The sequence below is a fragment of the Narcine bancroftii genome, chromosome 2 (assembly GCF_036971445.1).
Source record: "Narcine bancroftii isolate sNarBan1 chromosome 2, sNarBan1.hap1, whole genome shotgun sequence".
NCBI lineage: Eukaryota > Metazoa > Chordata > Chondrichthyes > Torpediniformes > Narcinidae > Narcine > Narcine bancroftii.
The window spans coordinates 359,760,641-359,780,247 of NC_091470.1; the positions used below are offsets into that span (position 1 = coordinate 359,760,641).

At 41.5% G+C, this 19,607-nt stretch overlaps 1 protein-coding gene across 12 annotated transcripts in view; it reads left to right on the forward strand.

Moving 5' to 3' along the window:
* The window catches only part of prelid3a (PRELI domain containing 3A), a 51,004-nt gene extending 41,767 nt beyond the window's left edge, over positions 1-9,237 (forward strand). For all 12 annotated transcript variants that reach the window (XM_069922438.1, XM_069922439.1, XM_069922446.1 and 9 more), the window contains one exon: positions 8,920-9,237. Coding sequence is in view for 1 of the 12 variants with exons in the window: in XM_069922446.1 (XP_069778547.1) it covers positions 8,920-8,943 (24 nt within the window). In the remaining 11 variants the exon portion in view is untranslated. The remainder of the gene's footprint in view (positions 1-8,919) is intronic.
* Positions 9,238-19,607: the final 10,370 nt, after the last annotated feature.

The following is a 19,607-nucleotide window of genomic DNA, read 5'->3' on the forward strand; positions in this document are numbered from 1 at the left end:
GCAAACTCCCATACTCAATACTTTGATTTATGAAGGTCAGTATGCCAAAAGCTCTCTTTACAACCTTAGCCACCTGTAATGTCACTTTCAGGGTATTATGCATCTGTATTCCCAGGTCCCTCTGTTCTACCACACTCCTCAGTGCCCGACCATTTACTGAGTATGTCCTTTCTTGGTTTGACCTTCCAAAATACAATACCTCACACTTGTCTGGATTAAATTTCATCTGCCATTTTTCAGTCCATTTTTGCAACTGGCCCAGATCCCTCTGCAAGCTTTGAAAACCTTCGCTATCCAAAACACCTCCAGTCTTAGTGTGATCTGCAAATTTGCTGATCCAATTTACCACATTATCAACCAGATCATTGATATAGATGACAAACAACAATGGTCTCACACCAATCCTTGAGGCACACCACTCTGAGAAGCATCATTACTCTCTGGCTTTTCCTGTCCAGCCATTGTCGAATCCAGTTCATTACTTCACCATGAATACCTCGTGTCTGAACCTTCCTGAGTAGCCTCCCATGTGGGACCTTGTCAAATTTCTTACTAAAGTCCATGTAGACAACATCCACTGCCGTTCCTTCATCAACTTTCCTGGTAGCCTCCTTGAAAATCTCTGTAAGATTGGTTAAACACGACCTACCACGCACAAAGCCATGTTGACTAACCCTAATCATTTAAACTTTATTTAGTATTTTTTCAATAAACAGACTTTTACAGAATAAGTAGTCTGACAATAAAACAAACCAATCCATCCCCTCCTCCCTCCCACAACAGATCCCTAAAGGGAAGCATTAAAAATAAACAAAACATTCAGTAATTCACAATATTACTAAATTCATATTCTTCACATAAGGTGTCCACATCTTAACAAAAAAAATCATAATGATTATGTAAATTATATGTTATTTTCTCCATATAGATACCCGACTTCAACTCATGACGCCATCGAACTATATTTAACTCCGCTTCATCTTTCCAAGACATAGCAATACATTTACGAGCAACTCTCAATGTTAGACGAATAAACGCTGTCTGAAACTTATCCAAACCCAAGTCCACTAACGGAGTAAAAAAACCCAACAAAAAAATGTTTGGATCGAAAGGAAATTGAATTTTAAACAAATTTTGAAGAAGAATCCTAATTTTAAACCAGAAAAGGATGAACTTTATCACAAAACCAAACAGAAGGTAGAAATGTTCCAACACATAATCCACACCTAAAACACAAATCTGAATTACTAAATCCATATTTTTTCAATTTTTCAGGGGTTAAATATAACTGATGCAAATAATTATAATGAACCATACTATATCTTACATTCATTAATTTAGTCAACCCATCATAACGCATATTTTCCCAATCCACCCGACTAATCTCACAACTTAAATAATGCTCCCATTTAATCCTAGATGTATCTAAATTTTTTAACCATTGCATCTTGTAACAATGCATACATTTCTGATATAAAACCTTTATCTGAAAAATGTGAAACCATAAATTCAAATTTAGTTAACTTAGAAATTTTCATTTGTCTTCCAAAATTATCTTTCACTAATGCCCTAATTTGCTAATAAACAAACAATTCTCTAAAATCCCAAATTTCTCTTTAAGCTGATTAAATGATAAAAATTTACCTTCTTCCAAACAATCCTACAATCTTTTTATTCCTTTAATCTACCAATCTTCTAAAACTATTATTTAATGAAAAAGGAATCAATTAATTTTGATATAATGGGGTTTGAACTGATAAACTACCTTTTGATCCTATTAATAAATTCCTTTTAGTCCAAATTTCTAATAAATGTTTCAAAATTGGTACATTATATTTCTGTAGTAAGACAGTATTCCATTCAAATACAAAATGATGGGGACAAGGTTTCAATATCGCAGCCAATTTCACCCTAGCCCAACTAGGAGGGTTTGAAATATCTAACATTCGATTGATAAATCTTAATTGAGCTGTTTCATAATAATTAAAAAAAATTAGGTAATTGCAAACCTCCCAAAGCATGCTGCCAGGTGAATTTATGCTACTCTTGCTAATTTTACTTTCCATAAAAATTCTCAAACTACTTTATTTAAATCTTGAAAAAAGGATTTCGGAAGAAAACAAGGAATCGATTGAAACAAATATTGAATTTGCGGAAAAATATTCATCTTTATACAATTTACTCGACCTATTAAAGTTAAAGGAAAATCTTTCCATTTAATCAAATCCACTTTAATCTTTCTCATTAATGGTACATAATTTAAATTATGCAATGATTGAAAATTTACATCAGTCATTATCCCTAAGTACTTAATTTTATCAGTCTATCAAAATTTACTAATTTGTCTAGATTGATCATAATTTATTTCAGAAATTGGTAGTATTTCACTTTTATCTCACTTCACTTTACATCCAGATAATTTACCATATAATTCTAAACAATTTTGCAAATAAATTAAAGATTGATCTGGATTAGTTAAATATATCAAAACATCATCAGCAAATAAATTAATCTTATATTCATCCTGTCCAATCCTTACACCTGTAATATTCTCATTCTGCCTGATAGCCTGAGCTAATGGTTCAATGACCAATGCAAATAGGGCTGGCGACAAAGGACAACCTTGACAAGTAGAACATGTTAATTTAAAAAAGGAAGACGTTTGACCATTTGTTGCTACCCTTTTTACAGGATTATTATATAATGGCTTCACCCAACCAATAAATAAGGGTCCAAATTTATATTTCTCCAAAACTTTAAATAAAAAATTCCATTCGACCCTATCAAAAGCTTTTTCAGCATCTAATGATACTACCATTGGTAGGTTGGGTTGCTGACGTGAAGCATTGATCAACGAAACCACTCTAAGAATATTATCAAAAGCATACCTATCTTTAATAAAACCAGTCTGGTCAGAATGTACTAATTGTGGTAAATACTTGCTAATCTATTTGCTAATAATTTCACTATTATTTTATAATCCACATTTAATAAAGAAATTGGTCGATAAGAAGAAACCTTCCAAGGGTCTCTGACTTTTTTTTGGTATAATTGTTATTATTGCACTTAAACACAAGCCTGGTAAAGCTTGTTCCTGAGTTACCTGATTAAGAACATCCATGAATACAGAGGACAGATCATCATAAAAAAAACTTTATAAAATTCAGCAGTGAACCCATCATCTCCCGGTGACTTACCATTAGGCATTTGTTGAATAACATCCTTTATTTCTAAATTTGTAAAAAGAGAATCCAACTTTCTCACATCCTCCTCCTTCAATATTGATAAATTTAACTCTGACAAAAACGCTTCAATAGAACCATCATCTCGCACTCCCTCAGAAGCATATAATTTCTGATAAAATAACAAAAATTGATCATTAATTTCCTGAGGTTTAAAAGTAACTGAATTGTCCTTCCTCACAGCATTAATAATCCTTGAAGTTTGTTCAGTTTTCAATTGCCATGCCAAGACTTTATGTGCTCTGTCCCCTAACTCGTAATAACGTTACTTAGATCTTTGAATCAAACGTTCAAATTGATCAGTTTGCAATATATTATATTTTAGCTTCAATTTTGTCAAAAAAGCCTTATTATCTTCTGAAATTCCTTTTCCAACTCTGCTATTTGTTTTTCCAACAATTGAGACTCTACCAGAAATTTCTTCTTTTCCTTTGATGCATAACTAATGATTTGACCACGTAGAAATGCCTTTAAAGCATCCCAACCAATAAAATTACTCCTGACTGTATTCTTATTCAAATCTAAATAAATAGCAATTTGGTCCTTAATAAATTTTACAGATTCCGTTTTTTTTCAATAACATTATATTAAACCTCCAGCGAAAAATTGATTGATTAACTTCCGGCCCCACACAAGAAATAAGCAGCAAAGAATGGTCAGAAATGATCCTACTCTTATATTCAGCTTGAGTGAAACATGCTGATGCTATAAAAAAAAGGTCAATCCTAGAAAATGAATCATGACGTGAAGAATAAAATGAAAAATCTTTCTCAGTAGGATTTAATCTTCTCCAGACCTCGATCAAATTCAGATCTTTCATCAAGGAAACCAATTGAACTGCTGCTTTCGATTTTTTTCACAACTTTCGGAAATTTATCCAATAATGGGTCTAACACACAATTGAAGTCTCCCCCAATCAAAATATTCTCCTTAGCCTGACCTAAAGTTAAGAAAACTTCAGACACAAACTGTTCATCATCAATATTAGGTGCATTTCTTTGGCTTGGCTTCGCGGACGAAGATTTATGGAGGGGTATGTCCACGTCTGCTGCAGGCTCGTTGGTGACTGACAAGTCTGATGCGGGATAGGCAGGCATGGTTGCAGCGGTTGCAAGGGATAATTGGTGGGTTGGGGTTGGGTGTTGGGTTTTTCCTCCTTTGTCTTTTGTCAGTGAGGTGGGCTCTGCGGTCTTCTTCAAAGGAGGTTGCTGCCCGCCGAACTGTGAGGCACCAAGATGCACGGTTGGAGACGATATCAGCCCACTAGCGGTGGTCAATGTGGCAGGCACCAAGAGATTTCTTTAGGCAGTCCTTGTACCTCTTCTTTGGTGCACCTCTGCTTCGGTGGCCAGTGGAGAGCTCGCCATAGAACACGATCTTGGGAAGGCGATGGTCCTCCATTCTGGAGACGTGACCTACCCAGCACATACGCATTCGCATTCAATAAAGACCATGGCTCAACAAACAATTTATAATTAATCATTAAAATACGACCAACTGATTCCGACAAAGAAACAAGTTCAAATGGTATTTTCTTATGAATCAAAATGGCCACTCCTCTTGCTTTTGAATTAAAGGAAGATGAAATTACATGTCCAACCCAGTCCCTCTTCAATTTCAAATGTTCTTTTTCACTTAAATGAGTCTCCTGCAAAAAAACAATGTCAACTTTCATCTTTTTTATATAAGCAAACACTTCTTCCTCTTTAATCTGTATAGATTTCTCATGACCTCAATGCTTGTTTTCCTTACTTCCCAGGACTCTGCCTGTTTCCAGAGTGATTGCTGATGGAAAGAAAATTTAAGATCTCCCCAATCTCTTTTGGCTTCATACAAAGCCGACCACTCTGATCTTCAAGGGAACCAATTTTGTCCCTTACTTTCCTTTTGCTCTTAATATCCCTTAGATTTTCCTTCACATTGTCTGCGAAAGCAACCTCATATCTTCTTTTAGCCTTCCTGATTTCTTTCTTGAGGTTTTGTTGCATTTTTTGCACTCCTCAGGTATCTCATTTGCTCTATGTTGCCTATATCTGCTATATACTTCTCTCTTCTTCCAAACCAGATCACCAATATCACGCAAAAACCAAGATTCCTTATGCCTGCTAAACTTGCCTTTAATCCTGACAGGAACATACAAACTCTGTTCTTTCAAAATTTCACCTTTGAAGGTCCTCTGCTTACCTCACACACATTTGCCCCAAAAAATGATTTATCCCAATCTACGCATTCTAGATCCTTTCTCATTTCCTCAAAATTGGCCTTTCATCAATTTAGAATCTCCACCCGAGGCCCAGACCTATCCTTCTCCATAATTGATCTTTCTTTGGCTTGGCTTCGTGGACGAAGATTTATGGAGGGGGTAAATGTCCACGTCAGCTGCAGGCTTGTTTGTGGCTGACAAGTCCGATGCGGGACAGGCAGACACGGTTGCAGCGGTTGCAGGGGAAAATTGGTTGGTTGGGGTTGGGTGTTGGGTTTTTCCTCCTTTGTCTTTTGTCACTAATGGCATCATGATCACTGGACCCAAAATGTTCCCCCACACATACTTATCTTGTTCCTGTAATAGGAGATCTGGTATTGCACTCTCTTTAGTTGGTGCCTCTCCAAATATTGATGTAGAAAAATTTCCTGAATGCATTTGACAAATTCCAAACCACCCTGCCATTTTACAATATGGGAGTCCCAGTCAATAGTAGAAAATTAAAATCTCCTACAATCACAACCTTGTGTTTCCTGCAGCTGCGTGCTATCTCTCTACCGATTTGCTCCTCCAATTCTCGTTGATTATTGAGCAGTCTATAATATAACCCCATGAGTTTGGTCATTACCTTTCCCATTCCTCAGCTCCACCCAACTCACAGCCCTTTGGTCTGTCCTGCCTGAGCACAGCTGTGATATTTTCCCTGATGAGCAATGCCATTCCTCCCCCTTCCCCTATCATTTCTAAACGCCTAAAGCAATGGAAGCCTGGAACATTAAGCTGCAAGTCCAGCCCCTCCTGCATCTAAGTTTCACTAATGGCCACAAAGTCATAATTCCAGGTGTTAATCCATGCTCTAGGCGTCTACCTTTTCTGCAATACTCCTTGCATTGAAATAGATGCACCTAAGACTGTTTCCACCACATACACCACATACAACCTGTTGACTTCTAAAGGTGCAATTTTCACATCATCATTTCTCTCCTCTCAGGAGATCTCTGGCACACTGGTTCCACTCCACCTGCAACTCTAGTTTAAACCCACTGGCAAAACACTAGCAAACCTTCCCGCAAAAATAGTAGTCCCCCTTCAGATGCAAACTGTCCAGTTGAAACAGGTCCCACCTTCCCTGGAAGAGAACCCAATGATCCAGAATCTTGAAGCTCTCCCTCCTATACCATGACTTTAGCTATGTGTTAAACTGCATTATCCTCCTATTTCTAACCTCACAGCATGTGGCACGGGTAGCAATCCTGAGATCACAATCCTGTATCAATAAGATTGAGATAGTGCAAAAGATGTTGTTGGAACTTGAGAGGTTGTTATAGGGAAAGATTGAGTAGATTAGTTCTTTATTCCCTGGAGTGTCAGAGAATGAGGGAAGATTTGATAGATGTTTACAAAATTATGAGGGTTACAAATAAGGTTAATGCAAACATGCTTTTTTCAACTATGGTAAGATGAGTTGAGAATTAGAGGACATGAGTTAATGATGAAAGCTGAAATGTTAAATTTAAATTTAGACGTACACCACACTAAGAGGCCATTTCAGCCCATGAGTCCATGCCGCCCAATTTACATCCAATTAACCAACACCCCTGTGGAAGGAAACCAGAGCCCCTGGGGAAAACCCACACAGTCATGAGGAGAATATACGAACTCCTTACAGACAGCATGGGACTTGAACCCTTCTCCCAATCACTGGAGCTGTATAAAGGCGTTGCACTAACCGCTACGTCAACTGTGCTGCCCCTAAAGGGACAAACGGGGGAAGTTCTTAACACAGAGTGGTCAGAGGGTGGAACTAGTCGGCAGTGATGATTGTGGGCTCAAGTTTGATATTTAAGATAAACTTGGATAGGTAAATGGATGGGAGGGGTATGGAGGGCTACGGGCAGTGTTTAAGTTGATGGGACTAAGTGGAATAATAGATTAGATGGGCTGAAAGGCCTGTTTCTCTGCAGTAGTGTTTTATGGTTCGAAGAAATAAAATCCTTCCTTTTCTATTTATAATAGGCTCCCTTGGTTTGAGATAATCTCTCTACGGGAAAACATCCCTTGATAACCTGAGATCACCCCTCATGATTATAGACTCAACTTTTTTCAATACCTACCCAGCCTCGCCATTGCCCAGTGCAGGAATCAACTGCCTGAAATGCATGTATTATCATTCCTTAAATATGGAGCCAAAACTATATGTTACGATCCCAAAGGACCCCAAAATCTAGCAGCAATAGATATTTACCACGACAAATGGTTACTTAAACAAAAGTTGTTTTTAATTATCTTTAAACATGAAAACAGAATCAAACTTTAACTTATCACTATTAATTTAACTAACCCAACTTAACCCCCTACTAATTCTAAGTGCATGTGTATGTGATGTGTGCATAAATTTAAGAAGAAGAGTTCTTAGGTTCACAGTTCAATTTCTTCATTCTTCCAAGTTCACTGGTTGCAGGCAATTCTTAAACTGTGCAGAGAATTTAACATGTATAAAGTTCACCAGGCTTTGGTGCTTGAAAGGTAAATGGTTACTGCTCAGGAAGGTTCTCGTAGGTTTGCAGAGAGAGAGATATGTGTTATTCCAGGATTTCCACAACTGAGGTACCACCATTAGTCACCTCAATGTCTTGCTGATGGAACTTGCTCCATCAGAGTTCTCCAGATGATAACCTCTTTCTTTCAGGCTACCACAGAGTTTCTTTCTGTTCTTTTTATTCCTAGAGAAACATCAGACAGGTAGCACTTCCAGCCATCCAATAGGAGTTAGTCTTCTGCTCCCATCTATTGTTTTAGGTAAACAAACCTCTCAATGACCTTTGAGTGAGCACTTTGCAGAGAGGTCAGAAGTCCATTCATTTCATGACATTATTTCAATTAGCACCTACTTGTGAAATGTTCATCGCATTCTCCATAGTTTCTATAAAGTCACTGAATATGAATTCTTCAGTATTTCAAATAAGATCTGTTTTAAAATGTGTGTATGTATGTAACCTTCTCTAATTTTTTTTTACCAATTTATCTCCTAAAAACATTCCCAAATATTCCGTCACAATACTCCCGGATCAGTCTCACATGGTGTTCTGTGAGGTTGTGTGGCAGCTTCTAATTTACCATACCCTTTGCAAAAAAAGTCAACATTCCATTAACCTTCCTAATTAGTTGCTGTACTTGCATGCTAACTTCTTTGTGCTTTGTGTATTAGGATTCCCTAGATTACATTGAGCTGCAACATATTTGTTACTGTACTATATTTAATTAGTAATTTGCTTTCTCATTCTTCCAATATGCATAACCTCATATTTCACAGTAATTGCAATTTTGAATGAGAAATTTGTAATCCTGGTCTCTAAAATGAGAAAAGATCCAAAAATTATCTTTTGGAGTTAACACAATATTACTTCAGCTTAATTTATTAGCATCTTTTGCTCTCAGTTATTGCTTAAATCCTTTCATTATGTTCTCATTCAGGGCTGCGAAGCAATGATGGAGTGAGTAATATGCAAGATAAATGAGACTAAAGAATGACCAACATTGGTCCGAGAGAGCATGAAGTCACCAATGGTTGTAGCAGTTACTGAAGACATGGTTATGCTACACTTTCTTCTATTCAGGAAATTCACTTAGTAACGCGTTCTGTTATTTTAAGATGAATATCACACCTTTCTTTGGAAGACGATTAAAAGCTGCACATTTGACTTTGAATGTACCAAGCATCATTCAGATCATGAAAATAAATAACCAACAGGCAAGCCTGTCAATGTGGGATGCCATGTTTGGATTACTTTAGATAGTTTTGAAGTGTTCTTTGCTTGAGAAACATACGGTGATCTTGGGATCGTTGCAGCAAGAAGAGGAGCAAAGGACTCGGGAGAGCGGTGAGTGTAGGGAGTCTAGGTGAGTCAGTTTTAAAAAGAGCGGGGACTTTGGCCATTGTGATCTCGAGACTGTCGCAGCAAGAAGATGAGCAATGGACTCGGGTGAGGGGGTTTAAAAAAGAGCGCGAAGGGCAAATGAAGGGTTAAACAGAGTGTTGATTTGTGGGAGTCAGTACTTGAGATAATTGACAGGGACAAATAAAAGGAGGGGAAGCTGAAGCGGAGCGGCCAGTGAGTGAGTGGCCCAGTGTAGGAGAGGAGCTTTGAGGCTTTGGTGAGCAGAGGCTGAAGATGAGCTTGCTTCCAGTGAGGTAAGACCAGGTAAAATCCTGTAATTAGGAGTAGGAAATGGGGTCAGCTAGGGCAGTGGATTGCTCCGATTGCAGAATGTTGGAAATCTGGGACAGCACAATTGTCCCTGATGACTGCACCTGCAAAAGGTGACAAACTGAGTTAGGAAACGGAAGCTGGATGAACTTTGGAACATTCAGGGGGCAGAGGCAGTAATAGACAGGAGCTTCAGGGAGACAATCACCCCAAAATTCAGGAGGCAGGTAGCTGGGTGACTGTCAGGAGAGGGAAGGGGAATAAACAGAGAGAGAACCCCTGTGGCCCTTCCCATCAACGTTTTGTATACTGTTGGTGGGGACAACCTTCCAGGGACAAGTTGTAGTCATGTATGGCACTGAGACTGGACTCCCTTCCCATCAACGTTTTGTATACTGTTGGTGGGGACAACCTACCAGGGACAAGTTGTAGTCATGTCTGGCACTGAGACTGGACTCTCAGCTCAGAAAGGAAGGAGGGAAAAGAGGAGAGCTGTCGTAATAGGGGATTTGATAGGGGGACAGATGAGAGATTCTGTGGGCGAGTTTGAGAATCCTGGATGGTCTGTTACCTTCCTGGTGCCAGAGTCCATAATATCTCGGATTGAGTTCTCAGTATTCTCAGGAGGGAGAGTGAGCAACCAGATGTCATGGTCCATGTATGGACACCACTAATCCAAATCTCCAGTCTGAGAAGCAATCATCCACTACCACTCTCTGTCTTCTCCCATTCAGGCATTTTCAAATCCAGTTTACAACCTCTCCATGGACACTTAGTGTCTGAACCTTCTGAACTAACCTCCCAAGTGGGATCTTGTCAAAGGCCTTACAAAGGGGGATCTTCTTCAGTCAGAGAGTGGTGGCATTGTGGAACGAGCTGCCATCTGACGTAGTAACTGCAGGCTCACTCTTATGTTTTAAGAATAAATTGGATAGATACATGGATGGGAGAGGTCTGGAGGATCATGGACTGGGTGCAGGTCAATGGGACTAGCGGAATAATATTTTGGGACAGACTAGAAGGGTCAAATGGCCTGTTTTCTGTGCTTTAATGTTCTATAGTTCTCAAGTAAAAGTCTAATTTTGCAGATCATTTTTTTAAAATGTGAAATTTATGGGGTTGACTATTACATGGAATCTTCTTTTGAGGGGCTGAAATTCACACTAGAATCCAAAATGCCATATCAGTAACAGAAGTCCAAATTATTTCTAAATGAATAAAGAACAAAAACACAATGAATTAAAGTAATAATAGTTTGTGCATCAAAACAGAAAGATTTAGGAGTAATGGTACATCGTTCCCTGAAGGTAGAAACTCACGTGAATAGGGTGGTGAAGAAGGCTTTTAGTATGCTGGCCTTTATCAATCATTGCATGGAATCTAGGAGTTGGGAGGTGATGTTGAGATTGTATAAGACGTTGGTGCGGCCTAATTTGGAGTTCTGTGTGCAGTTCTGGTCGCCTAATTATAGGAAGGATATAAACAGAGTGGAGAGAGTGCAGAGAAGGTTTACCAGAATGTTACCTGGGTTTAAGCATCTAGAGTATAGGGAGAGATTGGACAGATTAGGTCTTTATTCTTTGGAGCGTAGAAGGTTGAGAGGGGATTTGATAGAAGTATTTAAGATTATGAAAGGGATAGACAGAGTGGATGTGGATAGACTATTTCCGTTAAGAGGAGGAAAGATTAAAACAAGAGGACATGAGTTAAGAATTAAGGGGCAGAGGTTTAGAGGTAACATGAGGGGGAACTTCTTTACTCAGAGAGTGGTAGCCGTGTGGAATGAGCTTCCGGGAGAAGTAGTGGCGGCGGAGTCAATTGTATTATTTAAGAAATGGTTGGACAGGTATATGGATGAGAAGAGATGGAGGGTTATGGGCATTGTGCAGGGAGGTGGGACTAGAAAGGGGTGTTTGGTTCGGTGCGGACTAGAAGGGCCTAATGGCCTGTTTCTGTGCTGAAATTGTTATGTTACCACGGGGGAGTCTGGGACGTTGGTAAGTATCTGCACATCGTCGGAAGCATCCTCGAGGCATCTAGAGTTCCGATTGGCGGGCGGCTGGGGCTGAGGCATTGGGAGCTCCGATGGGCGAGCGATCAGGGCCGAGGCATCCGGAGTTCCAGCCTGGGGGTGGCCAGGGCAAAGATGGGAGATGAAGGTTGAATTTTACATGAGATATGAACAATTCCAGATTTTTTTGGGGTCCAGAAATAAGGGGTTAACTTTTACACAAGATTGACTTACATGAGTTGTGTATGGTAGTTAACAGCAGTCTGTGAAAGGTACACTTGGTGTATGTATTTGAAAATAAAGGGCCTTGTACTTGAAATGGAGCCAGAGAGTATAGACTAGCAGAAATACTTAAAGAACTACATGTTTGTCATTTGATGCATTACATTTGGTTAATACTTGAACGTGGAGTAGTTTGTCTTTCAACATGGATATGTACATGTCAGAATGATGTTACAGTCTCTTCAGTAAAATTTCTTCTATTTTTTAATCATCAAGTTGAAATTTGGATATGTATCATCCGTGGCAGATCCTTGGAGATTGGCCATAGGCATTCTACCCCTAAACTATAAAGTCATTTTGCTTGAAGTCATCTTTAGTGTACTGTCTAACTAAAGCACTTGCTACCTTGAGCAGTACTTCATTCACTTCAGCACAGAAATTGTGACACTATTTTGTAAGGGATGCATGTCATATTTCAATTCTGAATTAATTTATAACTAAGAGGAATTGTTGACAATGTTGGGTGAAAGGAATGGCTTTACCAACGAGCTTTAGACATTCTCCAGCTTGACATTTAGACTATTGCATAATTATTTATCAGATAATTTATTTTGTTCTAATGCAAATATTTTAAAAACATTGATTAAAAACATTGAATAGAAATGACAATCTTTTGAATATTTGTGTATTTCAATACTGAAGTCCTTAAAATATTACATATTTTCTCTGAAATAGTTTGTGTTTTTTTCCAACATTATTGGGTGTTTGAAAGAACATTCTGTAAATTCTTTAGATTGGCTTGTCAAAGCATATTTTGGAGAAACAAACTGCAATTGGCTATAGTACTACTGCTAACAACTGAGAGACTCGGCAAGTCACAACCCTTTGGCATTAATTTCACATGCAGCCTGATATCCTGAGCTTATGGCCAAACATCCCATTCACTTGGGATTTTCGATGCCTATTTATTAGATGCAGCTAGAAAAAGTTGGAAGCTGCAAAGACCGGTGCGGCCCAGGCCCATTCCGATTCACTCTCTCATTCCGCCTCAACTTCCTGTTGCAACGTCACTGGCTTTCCTTGTCCCCGAGTTACAAGTCTGAGCTGCAAAGTCTGCTTGATTTCAGAGGAGAGTTGCGATTGTTTCTCTCTGCCTCGGCAATGAAATGTTGCCTTATCTGAGTTTTTTTCCCCCCCCAGCACTCTGCTTTAATTAAGGTGAGGATAAAGTCCATTTTTCACTATGAAAAAGTCATTAATAAACTGGAAATTGGTTTAGTTGAAAAATATGTGAAATGAAATTCAAAATAAGGGGATGGAGACCATCACGGCAAAATGAATGAGGTGGTCACCGACTTCAGGAAAGTGTGGAGCACCTGTCCTGGTCTGCAACAAAGGTGCTGAGGTGAAGGTAGTAAAAAGCTTTAAGTTTTTAGGTGTGAATATCACCAACAATCTGTCCTGGCCCAATCAGGTTGACCCTTCGACCAAGGAAGAACACCAACGCCTCTTCTTCCACAGAAGCTTAAAAGAAATGTTGTATGTTCGCAATATCTCATTTATTTTTGCAGATGCATCATAAAAAGTTGCCTGTCTGGATGCATCACTGCTCAAAGCAGGAATTGCTCAGCTCGTTACTACAAAAAATTGCAGAGAATAGTAAATACACCACAGGCCTTATGCAATTGAACCTCTTTACCATTAACTCCATCTACACTTCCCATTGCTTCATGAAAGCATTGAATGTATTAAAAAAAAACCCCAACCCATGCTGGTCACACTCTTCTCCCTTTTTTTTCCCCCTCCCAATAAAAAATATCAGACAGAAGATACATGGTGAAAACACACCATAGTTTCTCACGAGCAAAATTATTCTGTCCTTGCACTGCTTTAACTGATCTTTTTTTCCTCTGTAACACTATACTCTTCACTTTTAATTTTATTGCTCTTGGTTGAATTGCCTGGCAAGCACGCAATACAAAGCTTTCCACTATATCTTAGTAACTGCACCTGTAAACAATTCAATTCGGGCCTGTAATTATTTAAGAAATAAATACTGGTGGGGCAGGGTAGCAGTAGATTTTTTGACTGATGAAATCACAACATGCCCATAGGCCATTCTCAGCTTTAGCTGTGAATACATGAACTACTATGAGAACAGGGTAGAGGCAGGGCAGGATTAAGGCCAACAACTTCCCCCTCGACCCTTCCATTGTCTAACTGACAAGATATTAAGACTCATGAAGTGCCAAATGTGAAATAATAAATTCAGTTTTCTTCCAGGCCAAACCCCACAACTATATTATATATTTGTGTGTGTGTGTGTGTGTGTGTGTGTGTGTGTGTGTGTGTGTGTGTGTGTGTGTGTGTGTGTGTGTGTGTGTGTGTGTGTGTGTGTGTGTTCCATGGTAAATCCAGCACTCTATGTGGTGCCCCCTTCCCTTGGTGCCCTAAGCATGTGCTCATTTTGCTTATGGTAAATCCGGGCCTGGATAGAAGCAGTCCAAATACAATCTTTAAAAGGCCTTTAAACAGCTTCCAGAATAGGATAGGGTCAGAGGGATGTGCGCCTATTTCAGGCAAATGGGATGAGGTCCTGAAGTACCAGTAATGAAGTAGACAAAGATGATGTAGTCAAACAATAATTATGGCTTTTATTAGCAGAAACTAATGGCACAATAATGAAAGATGCAGTTATACCCAAGGGGAGTGTCTTTAATGGTAGAGATAATACACGGCCAATGTCAGAAAGGCAAGGCTAGGTAAGAGGGAGACTGACAGCTCAGCAGAGATTCACCACAGTCTTCCCCCAGCAGAAGAAGGGTTAAAATCAAAGGGACAGTTGCTAGGTAAAATTAAAGCAGACAGGCAATTTAAAGCAAGCAATACATTGATACAATTAATGGCATTGAGGACTCATTAACACCCAAAACAAGGCCAGTATATAGCAGAACAATCGGAATATAATGAGATGTTTATGAATACTGGAGCCCCTCGGGCTGTTTACGGATACGAGTAGACTTTCTAATTGGAACAGGTGAAGGCTTTGCAACCTTGGGAGCTGGCGGTGTTGATACAGTTCCTGGGTCTGTAGTGTGAGAAGGTCGGACTTCTGGACCCGCTCCAGAATCGCCAGCGTGAGGCAGTGGGACCTCAGCATGGCCATCTGAATATTTACTAGGGGTCACAGGCTGGGGGGGGAGGAGGGAGGGTGAGTCCAACCTCTCAGGATCACTCTGAGTAGTGGCATGAGGAAGGGGCGAACCAGGCAGGGCTATATCTCTCAGGGGTACAGTGTCCATGCTCCCATCAGGGAATTTAACATGAGCATAATTGGGGTTAGTGTGCAGTAGCTGAACTGGTTGGACTAGAGGGTCCGTTTTACGTGTCAGAGCATGGCTCTTCAGCAGTACGGTTCCAGGCTCAGATAAACAGGCTGGCCAATCCATCACAGTCCCTGATTTCCTAGGAAAAGCAAACACGTTCATAAGGTGTTTGATTTGTTGCAGAACACAATAAAGACCGAATAGAATGTAGCACCTCAGGCAGCACCTCCTGCCACCGGATAACAGGGTAACCATGTCTTTAACACAAGGTTAACAGTCTTCCAGACTGTAGCGTTAGCCCTTTCGACCTGCTCATTGCCCTGTGAGTTGTAGCTCGTGGTGTGGCTGGTGGCAATCCCCTTTCGTAGCAGGGCTTGGTGCAGCTCTGCGCTCATGAATGCTGAGCCACTGTCTGTATGAATGTAGTTGGGAAAACCAATATTACTGAAAATTATGACAAGTGCCTTAATGACAGACGCCGTTGAGATGTCAGGGCAGGGTATCACGAAGAGAAACCTTGAATATTTGTTGATTACAGTAAGGAAATGTACATTTTTGTTGTTGGAAGGTAACGGCCCTTTAAAATCTAAGCTGATCCTCTCAAAAGGTCGGGTTGCCTTGATGAGAGTAACCTCCGGAGCTTGAAAGTATTGGGGTTTGCATTCTGCACAAACAGGACAGCTTTTAGTCAGTTTTCTGACTTTTTCCATGCTGTAAGGAAGGTTGTTAGCCCTTATGAAGTGGAAGAATCTTGTTACCCCTGGGTGGCACAGTCTGGTATGGATCTCCTTTAGTCCCTCCAGCTGAGCACCGACAGCAGCTCATGACAATGTGTCAGAGGGATCGTTTAACTTGCCAGGTCTGTACAGGATCTCATAATTGTAAGTTGAGAGTTCTATTCGCCAGCGTGCTATCTTAATCGTTTTTGATTTTATTTTTTTGTTCAGTACTAAACATTGTAAGCTACAGATTTCTGATCGTGATCAGGGTAAATTTTCTGCCAGCTAGAAAGTGTCTCCAGTAGCGAACAGCTTCAATAATAGCCTGGGCTTCTTATTCAATGGCAGGATCTTTAAGTTCAGGTCTGCGTAACGAGCGGGAGAAGGATGCCACCAGTCTGCCCTTTTGATTAAGGGTTCCTGCCAAAGCACAATCTGAGGCATCAGTTTCCACTTGGAACGGGAAATCCTCGTCAATGGACGAGAGTGCAGCTTTGGCAATATCTGCTTTAATTCTCTTGATAGCTTTCATAGCTATTGGAGAGAGAGGGAAAGATTTTGTGTCAAACAGAGGGCGTGCCTTCGTGGCATAGTCCCGAACCCATTTGCAGTAGTAGGTAAAGAATCCCATACACCTTTTAAGGGCTTTTGCTGAGTCTGGGGGTGGAAACTTCTTAAGGGGAGCCATTCTTTCACGATCGGGGCGGATTTCGCTCTTGCGAACAATGTAGTCCAGAATGGGTAGCTCTGTTGCGTTGAAAACACATTTGCCCTCGTTAAATGTAAGGTTGAGTTCTTTAGCTGTTGCTAGGAATTTCTTTAAGTTGCTGTTATGTTCAGTCTGGCATTATCCAGATAGGGAAAAGTGCCCTGTAACCCATACATACTAACGATCTTGCCTTACTGGCCTAGCCTTGCCTTACTGACATTGGCCGTGTATTATCTCTTAAAGACACTCCCCTTGGGTATAACTGTGCATGCACCCATTGTCTTTCATTATTGTACCATTAGTTTCTGCAAATAAAATTGAAGTGCCAGTTAATGAAGTAGACAAAGATGATGTAGTCAAACAATAATCATGGCTTTTATTAGCACCTCCCCTTAAGACCCTTAATAAAGGCTAAGAAACTTAATCACCTCCCTCATACCTGCCCTTGGACTTGAGCTGAGGCATGCTTGGATCTTTCGATCATTAAAGCCTTTGGCCCTTACTTTGTGTCTGTGAGTGGTCATTGATCGAGCTACAATTTATTGATCTAATGTTTTAAGTGCCATGGACAAAGCAATTGATTGGAGAAGCTGGAGATTAACCAGAAAGACCCAGAGGCCTCTGTGAAATTCGACATGTGGCTACACTGCTTGAAGGCCTACATGAGGCACCACGAAATCACAGCAGACAGCGATAAGTATGACCTACTATTTGCAGAGGTAGGCCATTGTGCGTACCAATTGATTCACAATTGCACGGGGTATGAAGAGGCAATGGCCCTGCTCCAGCAAAAGAAAAGAGCACCGACGAACGCTGAAGAACGCCATGTACACGTACTTCCAGCTATGAGTTTGTGCTGGCCATGTGAGCTGGGACGAGACTGCAGGTGCTGGGACGTGATGGTGACGGAGTACCAGGAGGAGCTCATCCGCGACAGGCTGGTCGTTGGGTTCCGCTCCCAACACATCCGCGAGCAACTCCTGGAGAAGGGCAGTCGGTCCTTACAGGAGGTCATGTGGGTGGCCTGGGCCATGGAGACGGCCCAAAAGAACACAGAAGCCCACGTCATGAGCTACGCGGCCCCCAAATATGCAGAATGGGCCTCCCCATCTTGTGATTTGGGGCCCCTGCCTACCACCATGAATGCTGAGCATGAGGTGCAACTACTGTAGCCAGAGCAAGGATCCACGTAAGTACTGTCCTGCACGTAGCGCAACCTGCTCAAACTGCTGGCAAAAAGGGCACACAACAGGGTATGCTGATCTAACCCCCCTGTGAGCAGCGCCATGTGTGGATCGCGACCTGTGTCACCATTTTGGACTGAGCAGCTCCAGTTGTCACTTCTAGTTGTGGAGAACCAAACTTCTGGGCCCCCACCTCAACAAGGAGGGACGTCACTGCTGGCTTCACTTCCGGGCTCCATCATGTGTCATCATAGAAGTGGCCATCTTTGCAATCTCTCGGGCAGTCATCTTGGTGGCCGCCGACTCAATGACATGGCAACAGTGGGTCAGAGAGCAAACCGACACCAGCCTCGGTCATCTTGGACCAATGTCAACCACTCCATCTGGGACCTTCCATGATGGACATAGAGTTAAACGGTCACACCATGGGTTGCCTGTTCGACACAGGAAGTACCAAGAGTTTTACACACCTGAGCACTGCCGAAGGCTACTCATGTACTCCCTGACCATGTCCCCTACGAAGTGCTAGGTAGCACTAGATTCCAAGTCCCTCTCGACAGAAATCCATGGGAAGTGGTCCGTGAACCTAACCGTTTTGGAGGTGGGGGGGGAGACGAAGTATAAAATTTTCAGACTTGGTGATGCCCCATCTCTGTGCCCCGTCATATTGGGACTGGATTTCCAGTGCCAGCTAAAAGGGGTACTGATGCAGTTTGACGGCCCCCATCACAGTCAGGAAAAACCAGTTCAGGGATATCCTGCCCCCTTTCCTGGACAGGCCCAATCACGCACCTGAAGGCCGGGCAGCACCACCAACCTGTGGCCTGGCCACCCTACAGGTCCCTCCACCCTTGCTATTCCAAAACCTCACCCCAGACTGTAGGCCAGTGGCCACTAAGAGTAGACGTTACAGTCCGGAGGACAGGGGATTCATTAAGTCCGAGGTGGAATGGTTGCTGAGGGAGGGCATAATAGAGTCCTGTAATAGTCCATGGAGGGGACAGGTGCTGGTGGTAAAGGGGGCAGAGAAGAACTGTGATTGACTACAGTCAAACCATCAACCCCTGGTTTACCCTATTGATGAATTGATGACATGGTGAATGAGATCGCAAAATACAGGGCCTTCTCGACCATAGGTCTTGAGTCAGCATACCATCAGATTCCTATTCACCCAAAGGACTGGCCCTACACAGTATTTGAGGCTAACGGTCGACTGCATCAATTGTTATGGGTCCCTTTTGGCCTCACAAATGGGGTGTCAGTATTCCAGAGGGAAATGGACCACAAGGTGGATGACAATGGGTTAAAAGCCACTTACCCATACTTGGATAATGTCACCATATGCTGCCATGACTAGAAAGAACAGAGGATAACCTGCGGAAGTTCCTGGCCATTGCAAAAGCCCTCAACCTAACATACAACCAGAAGAAATGCGTGCTCAGCACAGAGCGGCTGGCGATCCTGGGATACGTGGTGGAGCATGGTATGATGGCCCCGACCCTGAGTGCATGTGCCCCCTCCTGGAATTATCTCTGCCACAGAACCCCAAGGCTTTAAAAAGGTGCTTGGGGCTCTTTTTGTATTATGCACAATGGCTCCACAACTGCCGACAAGACCCAACCCCTGGTGAAAGTCATGACCTTTTCCCTGTAAGGCATTCGAGAGCATCAGGGACGAGATCGCCAAGGCAGGAATGCATGCCATTTGCGAGTCAGTCCCATTCCAAGTGGAGAGTGATGCTTCCAACGTCACCCTGGCCGCCACGCTGAACCAGGCAGACTGG